The 21,792-nt window shown below is 38.0% G+C and overlaps 1 protein-coding gene and 1 long non-coding RNA gene across 2 annotated transcripts; one reads left to right on the top strand and one right to left on the bottom strand.

Moving 5' to 3' along the window:
* Positions 1-6,232: 6,232 nt before the first annotated feature.
* Positions 6,233-8,692, bottom strand: mrps16 (mitochondrial ribosomal protein S16). The gene is made up of 4 exons (XM_086200819.1): positions 8,532-8,692; positions 8,321-8,351; positions 7,010-7,276; positions 6,233-6,530 (listed from the first exon to the last, which is right to left on the bottom strand). The coding sequence occupies exons 2-4, from the start codon at positions 8,331-8,333 to the stop codon at positions 6,418-6,420; spliced, it is 393 nt and encodes a 130-aa protein (XP_086056945.1). The 5' UTR covers positions 8,334-8,351; positions 8,532-8,692; the 3' UTR covers positions 6,233-6,417.
* On the top strand, positions 7,289-20,611 carry LOC147268264 (uncharacterized). The gene is made up of 4 exons (XR_015112307.1): positions 7,289-7,353; positions 8,143-8,293; positions 8,679-8,765; positions 20,204-20,611. It is a non-coding gene; the product is annotated as an uncharacterized LOC147268264 (long non-coding RNA).
* Positions 20,612-21,792: the final 1,181 nt, after the last annotated feature.

Below are 21,792 nucleotides of genomic sequence, written 5' to 3' on the forward strand. Positions count from 1 at the left end.
CCAGTCACTGTTTTTTTTTTCATGCGTTTTTCACCACTTGTGACAGATTTCTTTTCTGTATCATTCATATTGCTTTCTTTTTTCTTCTGTGTTGATGAAGAATACTCAATGGGATCAGTTGTGGTCCTATATATAAAATCTGCATTTAGTTCTGTAATTTTTTGGGGGACAATGTGTTGCTGCAAATCCAAAGACTGAGTTCGATATGAATCATTTTCATGATTCGAAGTGCTGTCGATGTTGTTAAATATTGGTTTATTCTCCAAAACGTCTGAAAGTTCATTCACAGTTAAATTTATTTTGGATCGATTCATCCCTTTGCGGTTTTCCTCTTCTCTCCATGGGTTTTCAGCCCTTTCCTGGTTTGAGTTTTGCTTTCCTGTCAAACAAGGTAATATATTTACATTTTACATGTATATGTCCACTTTCATTTTATGAGTTCATTTTTTTATCTGTTTCTTTCTTTGTTAAAACATTTTTAATCATGTCTTTTCCCACAAGATAGTTCATTCTGCAAAGGTCAAAATTGGCCAGATATTCTCCCCTTTTTCTTTGGAAGTTTTATTTTCAGTATTGCAGACTTGCTTTCAGCCTCAGTTTTGGTAGATTTGCGGCTATTTTAACAAAAAAAGTAAATTTTGTTTCTTAAATTTTAAAAGTTTGTATGCTACCTTTTCTACTTTTATATTCTTAGTCAGAATTCAAATGCACGAGTACTATTTTCATCTAATTTTCAGTGATTATTAACAGAACTTTTATTATCACGGTTTCCATCAGTAGTATTAAAGGGAACTGTAATAATTTAGTTGGATGTATATCACACCTCTCAAAAATCGTTTTGACAGGTCGTTTCATATCACTAAAAATATGAATTGAAGTGAGAGAAGGGTAATCTGGATGGAAAAGAGGTCTGTCTAATCCTCCTAACGAATTTTTATTCAGATTTATTCAACATGTGTCTATAGAAATAATATATAACAAGTTTTGTGAACATTAAAGCTTACACATTAACTTGTATGTTGAGTTAATATGACCCTTAACTTAATATTTGAGGAAGTAAGGGTAATTTTAACACCGAAGTGTAGAGTTTTTCTAAACTCAGAATTATTCTGAAAGATTACCATGACTAAAAACCAAGATAAATACTGTAGAATTAAATATAAACTGATGTGTTGTGATATAAATGTTACACAACTGAGCCAGGGGAATCAGTTAACATGCATGTAAAATTTACATCAGAACAGATCAATTTGTATTTATTTCCACTGTCTTTATCAGGACTAAAACCCAAGATAAATACAGTAGTCATAAATATCAACTGATGTGTTCTGATATAAATGTTAAATGTGAGTTAACTGATTCAACTGGCTCAATGTGTGTGTCGTAAATAATAACAAAAGTAATCAAAGACTCACCCTTTTTATGTGCGTAAAACAACAGTGCAGTCAGTACCACCACAAATGCAATGATTTTCAGAATAATGGAAAGTTTCCTCCGGTTAAAGCTTCCAAAATACATCCACTGTTTCATTTTCATAAATTTTCAGGTAACCATCCAGGAGATGTAAAGCTGAAATTATTCAACTGTGGTAATGTCTTTCAGTCCATCCACGTGTATGCATTGCACAGAGGTAGAGTAAAGAAGATGTTCAGTCCTGCAGTCGTGTTCCAATAATCTCCTCTAATTATCCGTATTTTAGCCGGCAGTAGTTCAGTCCTGTTGGCACTTTTAGGTCGTATAAATCTTTGTCAAGCAGTATCAGATCACTTCTATGTATCATCAATGACTGTCTGATAAACTGCGTCGTTACTGGTGCACTGCCCTCCTTAGGCAAACGTTCTATGTGTTATGGCACGCACTTGCTGCAATTTGTTAAGGTCCCTGAAAGTACATTCACACCCTAGCATGCTGATTTACAAAGTCCAGTTCATCGTGACGTTAACAGGAAAAGATGTAAGCCTTGAGTGAGTGAGGTAGGGTTTGAGCAGGTGTGATTGTAAATGAAAGTTATTGGTGAGTCTTAAATCATGAGATGTAAAAGACGTAAAAACGCAAAAAGAAAATGGGGTTAAATGCAGAATTTTATCACAATGTGATTTTTTAAAGTAATTTTGAAATGTGTAAAATACATCTCATATTTTGATAGGAACTGCATTCAAAAAAGACTGGTTTTCAAAGTACATGTTCCCTGAACATACAATTAATTCCCTCTATTTTGGATTTTTGTTAACTTTTTGTTTCATGCCACATAGCAGGGTTTATTCAGAAACCAGCTTTCATTGATGGATCAGTGTGGACATAGAAAATTCCTGCTATCTATGAGAGCTCTTGCATAAAAGCCAAACCCAATATTTTATACATTCTACATTCTCATCCACCCAAACTATAAAAAAAAAAATCAGACTTATATTTGTGTTTTGAAAGTACTCATCCACACAGGAACTTCTTTTCTTCATATCCGAATTTGTAGTTAGTTTTTATATTTCAGTAGGTTTGGCAAGCTGAATTATAATTGCTTTGCTGTTTGCATTTATTTACATGAAATATTTACATAATGTGACAATCAGCTGGATGCAATGAAACTTTTTGACATAATTATGACTTCAGGCATGTTCAGTTAATCAACATACACACAGGCCTCTTCATTGCATACACTTGCACAATTGATAGCCTGATAAAACAGCTCACCTATCAATTCTGTTTTTCCATAGATAAAAATGTTAAGAGATTTGATTAACGATGTTTATTGTTGGCGACATGGTGGTGCAGTGGTTCGCACTGTTGCCTCACAGCAAGAAGGTTCCGGGCTCAGGCACGGGATCTTTCTGTGTGAATCTGCATGTTCTCCCTGTCCCTGTGTGGGTTCTCTCTGTACTCCAGCTTCCTCCCACAGTCCAAAGACATCAAGAGGGGACGAGGCTGATTGATACTCTAAATTGACTGTAGGTGTTGCTGTGAGTGTGAATGGTTGTCTGTCTCTATATGTTGGCCCTGAGATGGACTGGTGACCTGTCCAGGGGGAACCCTGCCTCTCACCCAAAGGCTGCTGGGATAGGCTCCAGCCCCCCTGTGACCCTTAACAGGATAAACAGTAGAAAATAGAAGGATGTTGATTGTTGAGAACAGGACTGCATTACACTGAGAGATGTAATAATTTGGCTGCCCTGCTGATCATTATGAGAGGTACAAACTATGACCAACACAATACCACATAATTAACACAATTAGTGACTCAATAATAAAATAATCAAGAATTATCACATTTCTGTCTAAAGATTTAGCACATGGCGGAGCTGTTGTAGTAGATTGGGCAGGTGCACCCTATGACATCACCAGTGAATTATTAATAATCACGACATAATCAGTTGAATTGCAAAGTCATGCTAAAAATAGACATGTTGCCAGCAGGGCTCATACAGGAACACCAACAATAAATGAGCTATGACGAAGTTAAACAAGGAATAATCTTTTAATCATTGAGCAATAAGTGGTTCTGAAGAGGGCTCTCCACCTCTGTTTGCTTATTGGAAAATGAATTATTAAATGCCAGGCAACAAAATAAGGTTCCCTGTGCTTTGTGTGATGGAGGTTTGAAGTACTTTCATTGTAAAGGATGGAACTAGTCTTTTTGTATCAATTCTTTCAAAAAATGTGTAAAAAATACAGGTGTATTGATAATAACCTTTTTTTGAAACATAATTTGAAGCTTTCGGTTTAGGTTTAGGTTTTGAAGCCAAGGTTTACAACATCTGTTAATTATTTTTTTCTTTTGTAATTAACAGAGCACAAATTCTCAAGAATGATTCTTTACTTCCTTTAAAGTTTTTTTGTTTGCTAACCAGTGGTCACTATGATTGAGAAAACATATTTATCAGGTAATAAATATGTAAAAAATAGATACGTCATATATATACAATGGGGGAAATAAGTATTGAACGTATTAACTTTTATTTCCAAAGATGCAATTCATGTGACATTTCTTCCAGACACTGGTATTAACTCAAATAATCCACACATGAAAAGAAATCACAACATTCAAATCCATAAATAATGATTATGTGGAATTATGTACAATAACACAGGAAAAAAGTATTGAACACACCATGGGAAAGCTGTATAGTTTGGCAAGGAAAGGCACCATACCATCTCAAATCTGAAAGTAATTAGTCTTTGTACTTCCTATAAGTGCAAACCAACATCAGCTGGGTTAGTGCTAATTGATGGCCCTATAAACAGGTTGTTTTTTCACCAAGTGGTCAAACAAGACACATCTCATGATGGGTAAAAGCAAGGAGCTCTCTCAAGACCTTCGCAACCTGATTGTTGCTCAGCATCAGAATGGAACTGGTTCCAGACTTATCTCAAAGCATCTGAGTATTCCAGTAAGCACCGTTGGGGCTATTATCCGCAAGTGGAAGAAGCATCACCTTATCATCAACAGGCCACGCACAGGAGCTCCTCGCAAGATTTCTGACCAGGGGGTCAGAAAGATGGTCAGAAGAGTTCTCAAAGAGCCAAGGACCACCTGGAAAGCGCTCCAGAAAGACATGGAGGCAGCAGGTACAAGTGTTACAGAGAAAACGATAGGCAATGCACTCCACCGCCATGGCCTCTATGGACGCTCAGCCCGCAAGACTCCATTCCTCAAAAAAAGGCATGTTGAAGCTCGTTTAAAGTTTGCTAAACAGCATCTGGATAAGCCTGTGGAATACTGGGAGAATGTTGTCTGGTCAGACGAGACCAAAATTGAACTTTTTGGCTGTCATACTACACACCATGTTTGGAGGAGAAATGGCACTGCACATCACCCAAATAACACTATACCAACAGTGACGTTTGGTGGTGGAAACATCATGGCATGGGGTTGTTTCTCATCTCGTGGTACTGGCAGACTTCATATAATTGAAGGAGCAATGAATGGAAACATCTATCGGCAAATTCTTGAGATGAACCTGCTGCCATCCACCAGGATGATGAAGATCAGGCGTGGCTGGACCTTTCACAGGACAACGATCCGAAGCACATGGCAAAGTTGACTCTCCAATGGTTTAAAAATAAGAAAATCAATGTGTTAGAATGGCCCAGTCAATCACCTGACTTAAATCCGATTGAACATTTGTGGAAAGAACTAAAGAAAAAGGTTCACCAGAGGGCGCCAAAGAATATTCAAGATTTAAAGACAATCTGTGCGGAGGAATGGGCAAAAATCCCACCTGAGCAGTGTGGGCGATTAGTTAATACATACAAGAAGCGTCTGGAAGCTGTCATTGCAAACAAAGGCTTCTCCACAAAGTATTAAACCAGTCTCAGATAGTGTGTTCAATACTTTTTTCCTGTGTTATTGCACATAATTCCACATAATCATTATTTATGGATTTCAATGTTGTGATTTCTTTTCATGTGTGGATTATTTGAGTTAATACCAGTGTCTGGAAGAAATGTCACATGAATTGCATCTTTGGAAATAAATGTAATGACAAAAAAGTTAATGCGTTCAATACTTATTTCCCCCATTGTGTGTGTGTGTGTGTGTGTATATATGTATGTGTAAACTTGAGTTTGTGTCAATCAGCACCAGAAGCTCTGTAAACCATCAGAAAATATAAACACACATACACATACACATATATATATATATATATATATATATATATATATATATATATTTCAACTGATTTGACATTTTTTGATGGTTTATAGAGCTTCTAGTGCTGATTGACACAAACTCAAGTCTGATTTGTCCGGACTACGATATGATCAGAGACAATTGTACGATTAAAAGATTCTGTTAAACATTACGTGACATTTGAATTTCCTGGTTACAAAGGTTGCTGCACTACCCTGTCAAGTATAAGAAGGGGTGGAGACCATGCTATTGAGCCAAAAAGGAACAAAGTGCTTAAAAGCTTGCTAATTAAATCAACAAACCTCACCCAATACAGACTTTCATTCCTTGTTTGACATTACTGACGTACACTATTGATACATGTGTGCATATACAAATACTGCATGTGAAGGACAAAAAAATGAAAGACAAAGAAAAGGAAGAGATTGCAAAGTTCACAGTTGAGCTAAAAGGTCAAATACATTCCTTGGTATTTGTTTCACTTAAGGCATAAATAACAGAAAAACATGCCGCTAACTCAAAGAAACTCAATTTTGATTGAATACTTTGAAAATGTAGATTTATGCGGCTGATTGATGACAACAGATTTAACTCAAAGCTCTTGAATGTGATAAAGCACAAGTTTTAATAGGATTTGTTCAGAGACAACTGAAACACATTGAACTACAACACACAAAATAATAAACTCAACATATTTGAGGAACCAAATGGATAAATCGTCTTCCCACAACAGGACATCCTTTAGACCTGCACAGTCACATGCTGTCCACTCCTGTCACCCGTTTCCATTCTTACTCCTCATATTCCTCTGTTTTAGTTGCCTCCTCTGTTGGCTTTATCTGGGCTCTGCGACGCTCTGCCTCGGTTATTGTCATGGGATGCAGAGGAAAAAACCCCGCCAACCCTGTACAGAGAGAAAGGAGAGGCAAATCTTTCACTATGTGCATTTTCATCCATCATTTTAAGACCAAGACCCGTTAAAATGAATTTTTTACTGATAAACAAGCCATTCCCCTCAACTTGTGAATTTCTGGAAAACCAATTGAGCAGCCTATTACAAGCATATTATTTCCATAAAGAGCCTATTTAATCTATATCTGTGTGTTTTGAAGGTGTAGAGGAGGAGCTTCAGGGCACAGTGTACACACAACTGTGGTTATTTATAACACAGAGTAGATGATCTCAATGATTCATAAATATAAAAGAAGTAAACCTCTATTCTGCAAAGAAATGGTGGTAAAAGGTGGGTATTTATTTAAGGTATGGCTGGACCTCCTTGGTAAAACATAACTTTATGAAGAGGATGATTGACTAAAATGGCCAATAAAATCTGTGCAATGTGGATCCACCTTTAAAGAATGCGTTCATGTTCTGAATACATACCCAGAAGTTTGGCAACAGGCTTTGTCGGGTGTGCTCCACAGCCGATCCAGTATTTGATCCGTTCGTAGTCGAAACTGACAAGTTTCTCATTGTAGATGTTAGGGAGGGGGTCGTACGTGCCCAGTTGTTCTATGTATTTACCATCTCTTGCCCTTTTGTTGTGTGCTGCCACAATGCGAAAAAAAGGTCTGTTTGCTTGTCTGTGGCCTGCAAGAGCCATTCGGATGACAACATAACCCCTGTGGTATTTCTTTAGCAGGTGTGATGCTGCAGAGAGACATGGACAAAGTAAGACCAGGACAAAATTGTGTTGTCTCAAGACATGTGCAAGTCATTTTCTTCAGGTAGGATTCTTTTCCATTTTTATGCTGATGACTCATCTCACTACAACAGCCACTGAGAGTTGGTCCAAACATATTCAAATTAAAAAGTTCCTCCCTCAAAACACCCAACATCAAAGACCAATCCAGAACTCTGGGTGGTCATCTGATAGTCCTTTGCAGCATTCAATAACATATAGAAAAGATCTTTTTATCCAACATAATGTGGAAACTGTTATTAATGCTTTCACTGCATCATGGAGAATGTGTATAAAAATCAGAAAATAAAGGTTTATTTCCCTCATTGTCTCAGTGTCTTTGACATTTAATTTAACTTTACTTTAACATAAACAAGAGAAACCTTCACCATGCAAATAACCAAGTGATTCATTAATCACGCGACTAATTAAACTGTCGTGATTAACACTTAAATATTAATTCAATGCTATATGCAGCTTGCTTTATTAACTGCATTTTAAATGTTTTTATTTTCAAAACGGAAATCAAAAACAAAAATCTGGGATGACAATGCATTATGCAACCTTACAATCTCCTATAATCAATATGAATTTTTTTAATGTATTTTTTTCCCTAATACTTGTCATGCGACTCGGTGACTCCATATCAGTTCCAGATGCTACGCTTCACAATTAAGACACGTATTTTATTGCATTGTCCTGAAATTTCCTTTTAACGTTAATATAGTCCAGATTAAAACTTTTTTCAATGGGAAATGTATTTCATTTTACTGATACGTCACTTAATGATGCATAATTTAATGGGAAATTATATTTTCTTTCCGATCGTCTCCAGGTCATGTGACCCAGTGAGTTCAAAACATTATCGGACTCGACTGCATCCATCAGACACGGATCAGAAGCAGCTGCTGGTGCCGGGATGACCGTCCGTTGAATTTTCACTCCAAAAACTAACTTCATCGCTGTGATATTTGCAGAGACTGAAGGTACGGTGTTACATAAATTATACTTACATAAATGGACCATGATGCTGGCTGAATTGTCCTACAACATAAAAAAAACATCACCTTTATCTCACGCATTTAACAGTGCAAGTTAATTTAAACATTATTGTGTCACTCATGCTAATGAATTTCTCCAGAGCTGTTAGCTTACGGCTAGCTGCAACACTGATCCACTTGAAAACTAAAAGCTGCCTCGAAATCGGCAAAGAATGTGAAATACCTGTGATTATGTGGAACGAGGCAAAGCAAAGTCTTCCCAGATTTGACTTTCTGTTCGAAGACGGTGTATGTACCTAACTAGTACACAGTTCAACAGTCTTAGACGCATAAGTGTGACATTCTTCAGTGCGCAGCCATGTTTTCACAGGAAGTGACGTAGCCGCTCCCACTTTGTCGTCATCACGTTCTATGGACGCTAGATGGCACTGTTGCACTACTCACCAGTTTGACAGAGGTAAGTAACATTACCTGTACAGGAGGTTACGGGTTCAGCCTTAGCTTGTTTGTTTACGATCATATATTATGTTAGATATCACTTAAAACACAAACCATTAAAAAGGGGAGTTGGAAGAACCAAGGAGGAATCCATCATGTGTGAAAGGCTTTTCCTCTTAATAAATTTATTTCATATGGCTCGGGCCAGTGTGCCTTTTGGTCTCTATCTATTTCTCTGTTAAAGAAAATTTGCTCTGTTGCATTAAATGACATATTATGGAAAGCCTCAAAGCATACCTTCTAAATATGGGATAAATCAAGATCAAATATATGGAGGAATTATCATATTATTTTCACTTTCTTTCATGTAATGAGATAGGATTTTTTCCTTTTACTATTCCTTTAATGTTTCAGGGTGTAGGCTGTTATAAAATAATATGAGCATATTAAAATTGACAACATCCATGAATTTTTGAAATTTTTGCTTGTATCAAGAAACTGTCGTGGTCTGCACTCTACAGAGCAAGGGTTCCAAAAATTGTGCTCCCACGAAGGGCCAAATTTCAAAGTAAATGGTGGGCTGAGGGCCAATTGCAAAGACTTATTGTGTTGTATATCAAATGTCTTTTGTCTCTGTTCCTTCCTATTCATTTTTTCCTTACTTTAGTTACTCCAAACTCTCACTCTGCTGCTAAATTATCTATAAATGTTTTGTTTTTTTTATAATTTGGGGTGCCACATATTTAACAAGCAATTTTACTTTAAAAAGTGAAGTGACAATTAAAAAAAGGATTTTATACTTATTGATATTGCATTTTGTGTGTTTTTGCCTTCTTTTTGTTACTTCTGACGATCTATGATGAAGCCTTGTCTTGACAAAATTGCCCTTCGTGTCCCTCTTTGGACTGCCCTGCTGTAAAGGACCCTTCTTGTTGCCTCAATCATGAGGGTATGGTTTTATTAACATCTGTTGTTGTGCTTTTCTGTCTGTTCTTCAACAAGATTACGTAAATACCTCAGGGCTGATTTTTTTTCTTTTTTTTTTTTACGAGTGAAGGGGCGGAGACTAACTCATAAAATTTCGGGACAGTTTCAGATGATATTGTGATAAATTTATGTATTTTTTACTTTGGCGTCAGAGTGATTTCAGGACACTTCCTGTTTGGTTGGATCATAGGCTATAAAAATTCAGAGCAGATCTGGGCATTGTCAGTTTCTCAGCAGATATTGCTTGGGCCTTGGCAGAATTCTAAAGTATCCATCTAGTTTATTTCTTGGTTTCTTGGTCAGCAGGATTATGCTAGGAGAACCGCACTTATGCTGCTTACTATATGTCAGTATTAAATAATTTCTGATTATTATAAAAATTGTAAAGAATTAACATCTCAAAACAATGAAATAAGACAAATAATTTTTTAAGTAAATATAGAAATAAACATCTGAAATGGTTTATATATATATAATATATATATTCAATTATAGTTTCATAGCTGCAACAATGTTGCAGAAGTCATCATTATTCAGTGCAATGATAGTACAGCAAGCAGTGTGTGTTGAGATGATCATGGAGGCAGGAAAGCTCCAACCACAGAGTCTGGAGACAGAAATACCTGCAGAGATGAGACAAGATGCATTCATGCATGCATTCATGAGTTGAGTGACAAGCTTGTAGCATCCTCCGCATTTCAGGTCTAAACTATCTTAAATAATGGATGGCTGTCAAAAATGAAAGTATTTTTCAGCCTGGACATTTTCCCTCACTTTTTTGTCTGAGTGATAGAAGAAGAAAAAAAAACATTATGGAAACGGCTCAAATTTTGAGCAAATTAAACTCCTCAAATATCTGAATTTTTCTCACACTGACAGGCTCAGATTATTATTATTATTATTATTATTATTATTATTATTATTGTAATTGTCGACCAATACAATGGAAAGGATATCTAAAAGTTCTGCTTACAGTTCTCCTTTTGTTGACTCAAGGAACCACAAATAAGCGGTTGTAGTAGGGAGAGAAGTTACTCTGAGCTCTTTCAGAGACTGTTAAGGGTTTTAAAGGTGGTGAAGGAATTTAAATTATAGTCCTGATTTCACATGGAGCCAGTGCAGAGAAGCAAGTACGGGTGAAATATGATCTCTTTCCCTAGTTCTTGAATTCTAGATCAAGAGAGAGTCTTTAGAGACTTTTAACATCCTGATGATAAAGATTTTCAGTAATCCAGCCTGGAAGTCACAGATATATGAACTTTTTTTTTTTCCTCTTCATCTTTTTTAAGGCAGGAAGTGCCCATATTTTGCAGTGTAGTATGAAAAACGTAGTCCCTGGAGTGTTTTATGTGTGAGTTAAAGGACATACCGTGATGAAAGATAATTAAGAGATTCCTTAAAGTGGTGCCGCAGGGCAAAGCAACGGCATCTAGATTGAATGTATCTTTAGATAATGTGCTTCTTGGGTGTGGATGGCTGAGTAATACAACTTCACTTTGGTTGAACAAAAACTTGCAAGTCATCCAGGTTTTTATGTCCTTTCGACACGCTTGAAGTTTTGGAAGGTGACTGATGTCATCTGACTTCATTGATACGTATAATTGACTTTCATCTGCATAACAATGAATGTTTTTGTTTTTTTTTTGTGTTGTCTAAGGGAAGTATAAAATGAATAATAGGGATCCAAACAGAGAACCTGGTGGAACTCTAACATCAAATGCAGTTCTAAGATCTAACAAGGCAAGTACAGAGATTTGATACCAAGAAGAAATTTCAGATTCTTCAAAATAGCCACCCATGGCTTTGATTTCTGCTTTGCACACTCTTGGCGTTCTCTCTGCGAGCTTCATGAGGTCGTCACCTGAAATGGTTTTCCAACAGTCTTGAAGGAGTTACCAGAGATGCTGAGCACTTATTGGCCCTTTTGCCTTCACTCTGCAGTCCTTCTCACCCCAAACCATCTCAATTGGGTTTAGGTCAGGTGACTGTGGAGGCCAGGTGCAGCACTCCAGCACTCGTCTTCTTGGTCTAATAGCCTTTACACAGCCTCACGGTGTGTTTGGGGTCATTTTCCATTTGAAAAATAAATGATGGTCCAGCTACACACAAACTGGATGGGATGGGGTGTCGCTGCAGGACGCTGTGGTAGCCATGCTGGTTCAGTGTGCCTTCAATTTAAATAAATCCCCAACAGTGTCACTAGCAAAGCACCCCCACTCCATCACACCCCCTCCTCCATGCTTCAGGGAGGGAACCATACATGTAGAGACCATCCGTTCACCTTTTCTGCATCACACAAAGACACGGCGGGTGCAACCAAAGATCTCAAATTTTGACTCATCAAACCAAAGCCCACATTTCCACTGGTCTAACGTCCATTCCTTGTGTTTCTTGGCCCAAACAAATCTCTTCTGCTTGTTGCTTTTCCTAAGTAGTGGTTTCTTAGCAGCTATTTGACCATCGAGGCCTGATTGGCGCAGTCTCCTCTGAACCGTTGATGTAGAGACGTGTCTGCGACTAGAACTCTGAGTGGAATTAATCTGAGCTCTAATCTGAGGTGCTGTTAACTTGTGATTTCTGAGGCTGGTGACTGGGATGAATTTATCCTCAGCAGCAGAGGAGACTCTTGGTCTTCCTTTCCTGGGGCGGTCCTCATGTGAACCAGTTTCGTCATAGCACTTGACGGTTTTTGTGACTGCACTTGGGGACACATTCAAAGTTTTTGCAATTTTCCTGACTGACTGACCTTCACTTCTTAAAGTAATGACTGTCGTTTCTCTATAGCTGATTGGTACCATAATGTGAATTCTAACAGTTGTCTAACAGAGCTGTCAGCTGCGTACCAACATGACTTCTGCACAACACAACTGATGGTCCCAACCCCATTAAGAAGACCAAAAACTCCACAAATGAACCCTGACAAGGCGAACCTGTGGAGTGAAAACCACTTCAGGTGACGACATCATGAAGCTCATTGAGAGAAGGCCAAGGGTTTGCAGTGCTGCTACTTTGAAGAATGTAAAATACAAAACATATTTGCAGTTATTTAACAATTTTTTTTCTTTGCTACATAATTCCATATATCTCGGTTCATATATTTGATGTCTTCGGTAAGTATGTACAATGTAGAAAGTGGTAAAAATAAAGAAAAACATCAAATGAGAAGGTGTGTCCAAACTTGTGACTGGTATAGTTTGTTAGAACGTGGATCCATTGGAGGATTTTTGAGGAGAGGATGGTTACAGCCTATTAAAATCAGTCATTGAGTAAATATGTTTTGTAACTACTGGCTCAATGTGAGAGGTGAAAGTCAACAATAAATTTAGTGCAAAAAGGTTGATGAGAATAAATGCAGCCTTAACTTATTTCGTTTTTAACCGTTACTTCCATTGTTCCCGTATTTGAAGGTAGATTGAGGAGAGGGGGTGATTAAGTTGACTTCTAAAAGTACAAATTTTATCTTTGAAATAATTTTCGATGTTACTTTTACTTGTTGGAATACAGGGATCACTAAAGCTGTGATTCTTTGTTTGCTGAAAAGCAGGTTTATTTTTCCAGAATAAGCCAAATTCTCCTAGAACAGTCAGGTAACTGCAGCGTTCCCAGTGTTAATTCAAAGACTTGCTACTATAGGCGGTTTTACCATCTGTCATGGTTGGCAAATCCTCAGAGACTCATCCACCATCAGACTTTGTTCCCTATTTTCAATTAATAAAGCATTTTTTCCTCCCTTGTGACTCAGAACAAATGATCATTTGTAACGATGATAAATTTGTTGACATGTAAATGTGGGCCTATCTAATTAAACATCTATATTTGACAACATTTATTGGTACCCAGATTTCACATTTAATGGACCATTCTACCAGAACTGCCAACTTTCATTTCAAAGTGGATTTGGTTTAATATTAGTTAAAGAAACAGCCTGCCACTAAATAATTTAGACGTTCTCTGAAGATCTCTTCTGTAATCATAAGGATAATTATAATACCACAGAACTATTATTATTATCCATGAGTTAACTAGTAAACAGTATCTTTACTGTAAGGATGGCGAATGTGAAGCATACTTAAAGTATTCTGTTGAATTATTTGATTTGGTCATCATACGCAAAGCTTATCACAACTACAGATAATTCAGTCAACTTGAAGTGGTGGAGAGAATATACGATTTACAAAATATACAATATTACCCTATGGAATGGAGCAAACTTGAAATAAAGTAATATAAAATGATTTTATTATAATATTGAATAATCACAATACTTAATTGAATGTACTTGTTTTTCTTTACCTTTTCATTAAGTGCTAAGCACATTTCTGTTGCTATGAATACCTAAAATGTGTTCCTGTCTACATTTTTTTTCCAAAGTAAAAAAAAAAAGAGAAAACTAAAAACAAAACAAAGGCTGCATGTCTCAAATTTCCAAGAAAAGGATGCTATCTTATTCCATCCATCCATCCATTTTCTTCTGCTTATCCTGTTAAGGGTCACGGGGGGGGGGGGGGGGGGCTGGAGCCTATCCCAGCATCCTTCAGGTGAGAGGCGGGGTTCACCCTGGACAGGTCACCAGTCCATCACAGGGCCAACACATAGAGACAGACAACCATTCACTCTCACAGTCACACCTACGGTCAATTTAGAGTATCAATCAGCCTCGTCCTCTCTTGATGTCTTTGGACTGTGGGAGGAAGCTGGAGTACCAGAGAGAACCCACACAGGGACAGGGAGAACATGGAGACTCCACACAGAAAGATCCCGTGCTGGAGTGGGGGCTCCAAACTGGAAACTTCTTGCTGTGAGGCAACAGTGCTAACCACTGCACCACTGTGCTGCTTGCTATGTAATTATAAATTAAATTATAAAATAAAATTGCTTTAAAAAAACAAATTCAGATTCTGTTTTTGAGCAGCATATTTGGGCTGGTACAAAGATGAAGATAACCTCATAAACAAGATAAAAACAAATCAACAAGCTAATGAGTTCATTAACCCAACGTTCGTATGGTTTTATTTGGATCCTCTTTCATCTTTATCTCTATACGTGTCGTGTGTCTTTATATATGACACATGATGGCTGTTGAGTTTGGAACCAGTTTGCTTTTGACCCTGAGAGTAATGAAACACTGATTTACAGAGAACAGTTATGAATTAAGGGTTCACACTGGGAGCCAGTCAACACCCCTCCCCTGCAGTCCTAACATGGTGATTTCACACTCTTGTGTAAGGACAGTGTGTGTGTGTGTGTGTGTGTGTGTGTGAGACAAACTCATGGTTTTCTGTGAGGAGAGGTCACTGAAGACGCTCAGAGAGATGGGCCCTTGTTTGTAATTCAATATCAGATTGTCCCTGCATGCCTCTTCATGTCAGACAGGAGAGATATCATCTAAACGTGATAATACAATATGAATCTTTTTGATGGAACTCAAATATCTGGTTGATAAATTGTATTTTCAAGGATATGCGCGCTAGCTTGTGCTAGCTAATGTAATCTATTACAGCAGCTGTGGGATGAACTCTGCCTTTACAAATATGTAAATATAAATTTTTGATTGACACTGTTTATGGGGTTGGTAACCGCCCACTGCAACCTTGTGACTGCTGTGCTAACAAGTCGGGGTTTTCTTAGGTTTTATTAAGATCCAGGTCTCATATCGGAGTGGTGGAAAAGTCTTTATACATTCATTTCATGTTTATTTAATGGGAACAGACGTAGTATACATAAAGAATTGCACAAGTATCTTTTAATTACAAATGCACGTCCCTGGAAGGGCCTTCATAGACAGACTTAAACTAATTCGATTGAAATAATTTCCTTTCTGATAGAGTCAACAAAAATTGTAAAATTAAGCTTCATAAAAATAGAACTCATGGCAGAACTGTTGTGTTCAGTTACACTGTTGCTGAGTTTATGTGGCTGTAGTTGGAATTAATCCGTTTTCTGAAGCAATTTGATGTTGTTGGAGATTGTATAACCGTTTTGTAATGTAAAAAAAAGCTAAATTACACAAATGATGATACTTTACATTATTATAAACAAGTGACACATTATATCCCACTATTAACACATTCACTCGCATCTTCAATTGAACAGAATAACAAGATTACAAGCCTATTAGTTTAGAAAGATTCGAACATTTTGTCTGCTGGCTTGTCACAGAAGCAGTTCCAGCAACAAGCTGAAACAACGTGACACAAAGCTCTTTCTTCGAAGTAGCTCCAGCTGAAATTTCCAGAGGAAAGTGTCATTACTAGGTTGACCAAGTTTCTGCGGAAAAATCTGCAAATGAATAGAGGCTTTGCACAGTTAGGCAGCAAACAAAATGCATCTTACATGGTAAATCTGCAATGCGTGATTATCTGAACGGTGACATTGATTCTGGTTGTGGCTCACTCTCTCTCGTGAGGACCCCATGCTCTTTGGGATACCAATACAAGTTGTTCCTCCTCTAATTATCTGTGACAGTTCATTTAGAGACGCTCAGATGACCAGATATTTTACTAAGAAAAAGAAAGAACAGCCTGCTTTAACCCCCCTTGGGTCTTTCCCGTTATCACACATCATTTGATAGTTTGATCAATATTTGAGTAGCAGATTTATGTGGGGTCTTATTTTTATGTTGGGAAACAAAATAATACTTCTTTTTTTTTTTAAACTTTACTTCAGGCATCATAGTGCGAGACCTCTTTATTATATGTGTCGGTACAGCGGCTGTCAGCTCAGGCTGTTGCGAAATATCAGAGATATCCCTCTCCGAACTGAACTCACAGAAAAGTTCGTAAACATTTTGAGATGCGAGTCTTTTCCAGAAAAAAGTGAACTGGAAATGATGAAGAGGCCGGCTAAAAACGTTGTAGCTTAGGAAATTTGGATGAGGGGATCTTCCTAAAACGTTGTGTTCTATAATTGGTCGTGCACAAATATATTACACTGCATGTTAGCTGGTTTGAAGCAACATTTTAAAGGATTTCGCAGTCATGGGTTTATCATATAATCTTCATTATATCGTACTTTGTAGCGACAGAGCTTTTTTTTAAATTTATTGAATCATGATTGGTTAGTTTTGAATCAGTTCCAGGTGAGTGTCTTTAAAATTATAGATAAGACAGGGTTTCCCTAACACGGAAACAAACCGGAAAACTTTCATTTATACAGGTTGAGTCATACTGAATCTTCAATTATGGTTTGTGTAAACTTGAACACGGGATCATACAAACAGAGAAATGTTCCAAAAAATGTTTACAATTCATCTTGATACAGCAGAAACTCGATTTCTCTACTGTGGAGGATGTCGCCAGATCTAACTGCTGTCACAACACTGAAAATATCATCACACATATCAGCTACATGCATGAGCTCAGAGGTGCAGGGGATCAAACACAGGTCCCTGTGTGAACCACAGAGTCAATGTGTCACCCCAACATCTTTACAGGCTTAAACTATTTTATGCCGCTTATTTTTGACCGCAATTTCTGCACCAAATAATACATTTTTTAAGGTAGATTATGAGAAAATCGGTGGGTCAAAGTGCTTGTGCTCTGTGAAAACCAAACGTTTTTTGATTGCCCTTTGAAAATCAAATTATCTTTTTCTCTTAACATTTATGTCTCATTTGTAAATGTCGTTTTGAGTTTGTGAAAAAAAATCAGCGGTGTGACAATTCATTTTTCAGATAATCAAATGTATTTTTAAACTGTTTATTTAGCTAAAAGAATGGGAGACTTTCTGAAACCACCAATGAACCCTTGACTTCTCCTCTGTTGTCTGTTAAAGAGATATAGATCAGACTGACTTTTCCAACGCATTAATGACACATCATTTTTTCAAATTTACATCAAAACTTTATTGTGTCGGCAGTGAATATGAGTTCTATGAGCTTTTGTGCAGGTGTTAGAGTAAATGACGCTCTACTGATGCGAAAGAAACCGTTCATATAAACAATATTTTAAATGCTTGCATTTTTCAACCACGTCAGTTTCGTATTGTTTTAAGTTCACTTTTTTGAAAGAAACGGCATATGCATAAGATTATACAGCTTGGTTAGTTTCAATAATGGATCTTTTCAGTCTGTGGAGCCGTGTGACTTCTCATCTGTGAGCTCTTTGTGATGCCCTCTGCTTTTTTAAGCATCTGTGTCCAGCCTCAGCAGAGATAGATGTTATGGTTGCAGCGAGCACCTAATGGAGAGACAGGATTTGGTCACAGATGGGGGGTCAAGTGATCTCCCTTCTCTGGAAGGATCTTTCAGATGGTTGTGGTGAGACTAATTGTGATTGCATGCAAAAATGGAGGCATTACTTTTATCTTCATTAACAAAGAGACTTCTTTTTCTCTTCCTTTTTTTTTTTTTTTGAAAAGTTGTCTACTCTTGCAGCCACAGATTAAAGCAAAAATGTGTTCTTGGGAATTGTGAAGCATAGGGTGGCTTGCCTTGGTTACCAGAATGGCAACTATTGTGGTTAATGCACAGCCTGACAAATGTGCATAAGTTTAATACTCATTTTAAGATGCACTGATTTTGTTATTTTTAGATTGGTTTTTTTTTGTAACTTTGACTTAAAAAAAACCCCACATCTAAATCACATTTGCTTGGTTTATGCCGTATTTCAGAATAACACCATGTTACGCAAAATTGTTGCACAACGCTTCCTCACCAACAGCTCATTTGGGGACAACAGTGCTTTAAAGAACAGGATAAAGCTATTTCCTATAAAGAAGTAGCTGAAGTATCACATGTATCATTTAGGTTGTAAATCCCACTTTCTATCATATTTAGTTGACTCGTCTCAGCTTTTAAAAAAATGAATTTGCCTTATGCACAATTAAACCTCACAGAGAGCAAATGTTTTTACTCCTAGACAGTAAATATGACCTTCCCATTTCGGAAAGCGCCTCTGTGAAGGTCGAAACAGTTGTCTCACTGTGTTATAAAGAGACGCGATCAGACCAGATGTACTGTGCAGCATCAGATACGACGATAAGAAATCTCATAATGAAACACTTTACACATAGTATTATATGGGTTAAGAAATATTTCTACTCCAAGAAAAAAGATGAATGAAATGAAAAGAGCTTGGTGAATTACATTAACTCAATTACTTAATTCGACTATTAATGTATTGGCGGTATTAGCCAATTTCTTTTGATTTATAGTTCAACATTTCAAAGGATAATATGATACTTTTATCTGATTGTTCATATTTTTCTAATACTTCTGAGCTGGGTGAACCACAGTATGCGCGTGGGAATTTTTTCTTGATATCATGTTTGGCACACGGGGATTAAAATCCAATAAATCAAAATAGTAACATGAAATAGTACCTGAATTAATTAGGTTTTGAAATCTGCGAACGTATCCTTGAGTAATAAAGATAATTTTAGAAAGTCATATTTACTTCCCTGACGATCCAACATTTCTTCAGCGTTTACGTGATACGACACTTAACGTGCGGCGAGAGCAGACGCCATCGCTCTGTGAAGGTAATGTTTGTTCACATTCAGTCAGCAGATCACATGGTGATCAGAGCTATCAGGGGTTGTGACCTTCCTCCTCTCTTCCTGCTCTCCTCAGACCTCAGCGGGCTGAGCTGAAGCGGCAGAGCCACACTGGTAGGTTGTGTGAGAGGACAAGTGGATTTGGCATGCACATCAGAGCGTGATACACAAGCATTTTGGTCCTATCACATGCCACACACACAAGTACAACACACGCACACAGCATTCTTGGTCGTGTAAAATGGATTGTAACACTGGCCACTGTAATGAAATGATGCCAGCAACCCACAATATTCCTTTACAGTTAAACTCACTAAAGGTTTCTGAGTGCAGCCTTGTTCCTGAAGCATTATAACACTTTTAGCAGCTGATTTTTTTTGGGGGGGGGGGTGGGGGGGATAGTAAATAATCTCTTTTGTTGTTTGTTCAGTTTGTAAATGAGGGGATTTTACATGAGGAAAATCTTGATTTTCCTTATTTTCAATCTTGAGAACTGAGCACCAATGTGTATATTTGACAAATCTAATGTTTGAGTGGTTTCGTTTGGTGTGTAGCTTCACCCATACATTTCTCATCAATGAAAAAAAAACAAAAACATGTTGTGTGGCAATCAAACCTGTCAGGATTTTGGGGGATGCACAGGGACTCTGTCCTCTGTCATGGTGCCTGTTTTTTCTACAGTAGCCCAGAAAGGTCAAAGCCACAACTTTCTGAGTCTTTGTCTTTCACTTTTTTTGGAGCTGACAGCTTGTAGCAATGCAAATGCACCTTGTAGACAACACAAAAGAGGGAACAAGCAGAATAAGAGCTTGCAAACCCTTTTAGTGCTTGAACCCAAACACTGTGATTTTCAAACACGACTAAACCCGCTTTAAACAGCAGATTGATGCCTTTTCCTGTTGCAAGAGAAGTTACTCCTCTGGTTTGTGTGTGTGTGTGTGTGTGTGTGTGTGTGTGTGTGTGTGTGTTTTATAGGTCATCAAGCTAGATGTCGACCAGCGTTGACTAAAAGCTGAAAACCCACCATATCCTCCTTCACGTTTGGACACAGAGGGGCTGATAAGTTGGATGCACTCTACAACTTCACCACAAGATGCCACTAAATCCTACACACTGGTCCTTTAGCAAAGTTGGAAAAAAAACAACACACTTTTAAGGACAAATACTTCCAATATTCTGTTAGTCATTTAGTCCCAGACATGTTCGTGCATGCTTCAGGGAAATCTGTTTATCTGCCATTTACCGTAGGTGAAACCCGTAGACTGAACACCCGGTAGCAACACAGGGATTATTCTGTTTGCAGCTGTGATGCCCTTTTTGAGGACACTGACACTAAACCACGAGCTTCCTCATCTTAGGGACATGGTAGGCGGCCATGACTAGTTCTACACCATATAAAATGTTGCATTATCTCAAAGCGTTTGTGCCAGTCTGAGGCGAATCATCAAAGACACGAGATCCGCGGTCGACTCTGACATGGTATCTTGTTTATGCTCAACTCAGTGTAGCAGCCATCGAATTCCACTCTTACCACCATCCAACGGCATCCATAAACACACAGTTTGTTATGTTCATGTTAAACAAACTGCTGTTGTATTTGAAGTAGAAGACAGTGCGTGATTTCATGTGACAGCAACAAAGAACGAAGCGCTTTATTGGTTTTTCAGTTGCGTTTAATGGAAGAGGACAGGTGAGCTCTGCTGAGGGGTGATAAGAGCCTCGGGATGTACAGACCACAGGTTTCTTTACATATTGTTTATGGAGGATAAAGGAGCACTGTTTCCCAGATGCTGACGAGACAACCGCCATTATCAGTGCTTTTTCATGTGCCTTGTATTTTCTGCTTATTAGTTTCTGCTTCCTTCTGACTGCTTCATGTGAGATCACTCTCATTTGCAGACTTTAGTTTGTCTGCTGTAGGCTGGAGGAAGGTAAACTGTCCACCATCTCTATGCTGCTGGGACACGAGCCAGGTTCTGATCAATCGGGTCTGGGTCGCGTGAAGGCCCGTTACATCTGAGGAACTCAGGAAAACATCACTGATGATGCGTCCACAGGTTTGCAATCTGTCCTCGGTGATCGAGCTAGATTTATCCTCATTCTTTCCATCACTTTCTCCGGTGTCATGTCACTAGTTTGTGTTTGTATCCAGCGATGTTGTTACTAAAGATACACAGAATCCATGGCAGTGTGACAGGGATGTCACCCACTCTGCCTCAGATCAATCCCCACCATCTCCACCTCAACCATGTCACCCACAATTGTGCCTTCAGCAGAAGCCTGTTGATGGTGCAAGGAATGCAAATACCTTTTTATTTATCGAGCACCTTCTCATACGGAGGTCCATCAAAGTGCTTTTCGAGCCACACATACGAAAGCAGAGCTTTGAATAATGAAATATGCACTTAAATGCGGCTGTAAAATGGATACAATCTGGGCACCACACAACAGCCGCGAAATGACTCGTTTCATTCGGAATTTGATCCATTCCGTCTGATAACATTGAGATATTCTAGAAGAGCCACATGATTAAATGATTTATCCACATTCAGAGGGCTAACCGG

The sequence above is a fragment of the Aulostomus chinensis genome, chromosome 3 (genome assembly GCF_037954235.1).
Source record: "Aulostomus chinensis isolate RoL2024-O1b breed Wild chromosome 3, RoL_Achi_v1.0, whole genome shotgun sequence".
NCBI classification, from domain to species: Eukaryota; Metazoa; Chordata; class Actinopteri; order Syngnathiformes; family Aulostomidae; genus Aulostomus; species Aulostomus chinensis.

Bases quoted from the DNA above. Each gene is read 5' to 3' on its own strand.
- mrps16 (XM_086200819.1), bottom strand. The intron at 6,531-7,009 runs GTATGTATTCAG...CTCTCTGTACAG, and splicing joins GCCTGTTGCCAAACTTCTGG to GGTTGGCGGGGTTTTTTCCT.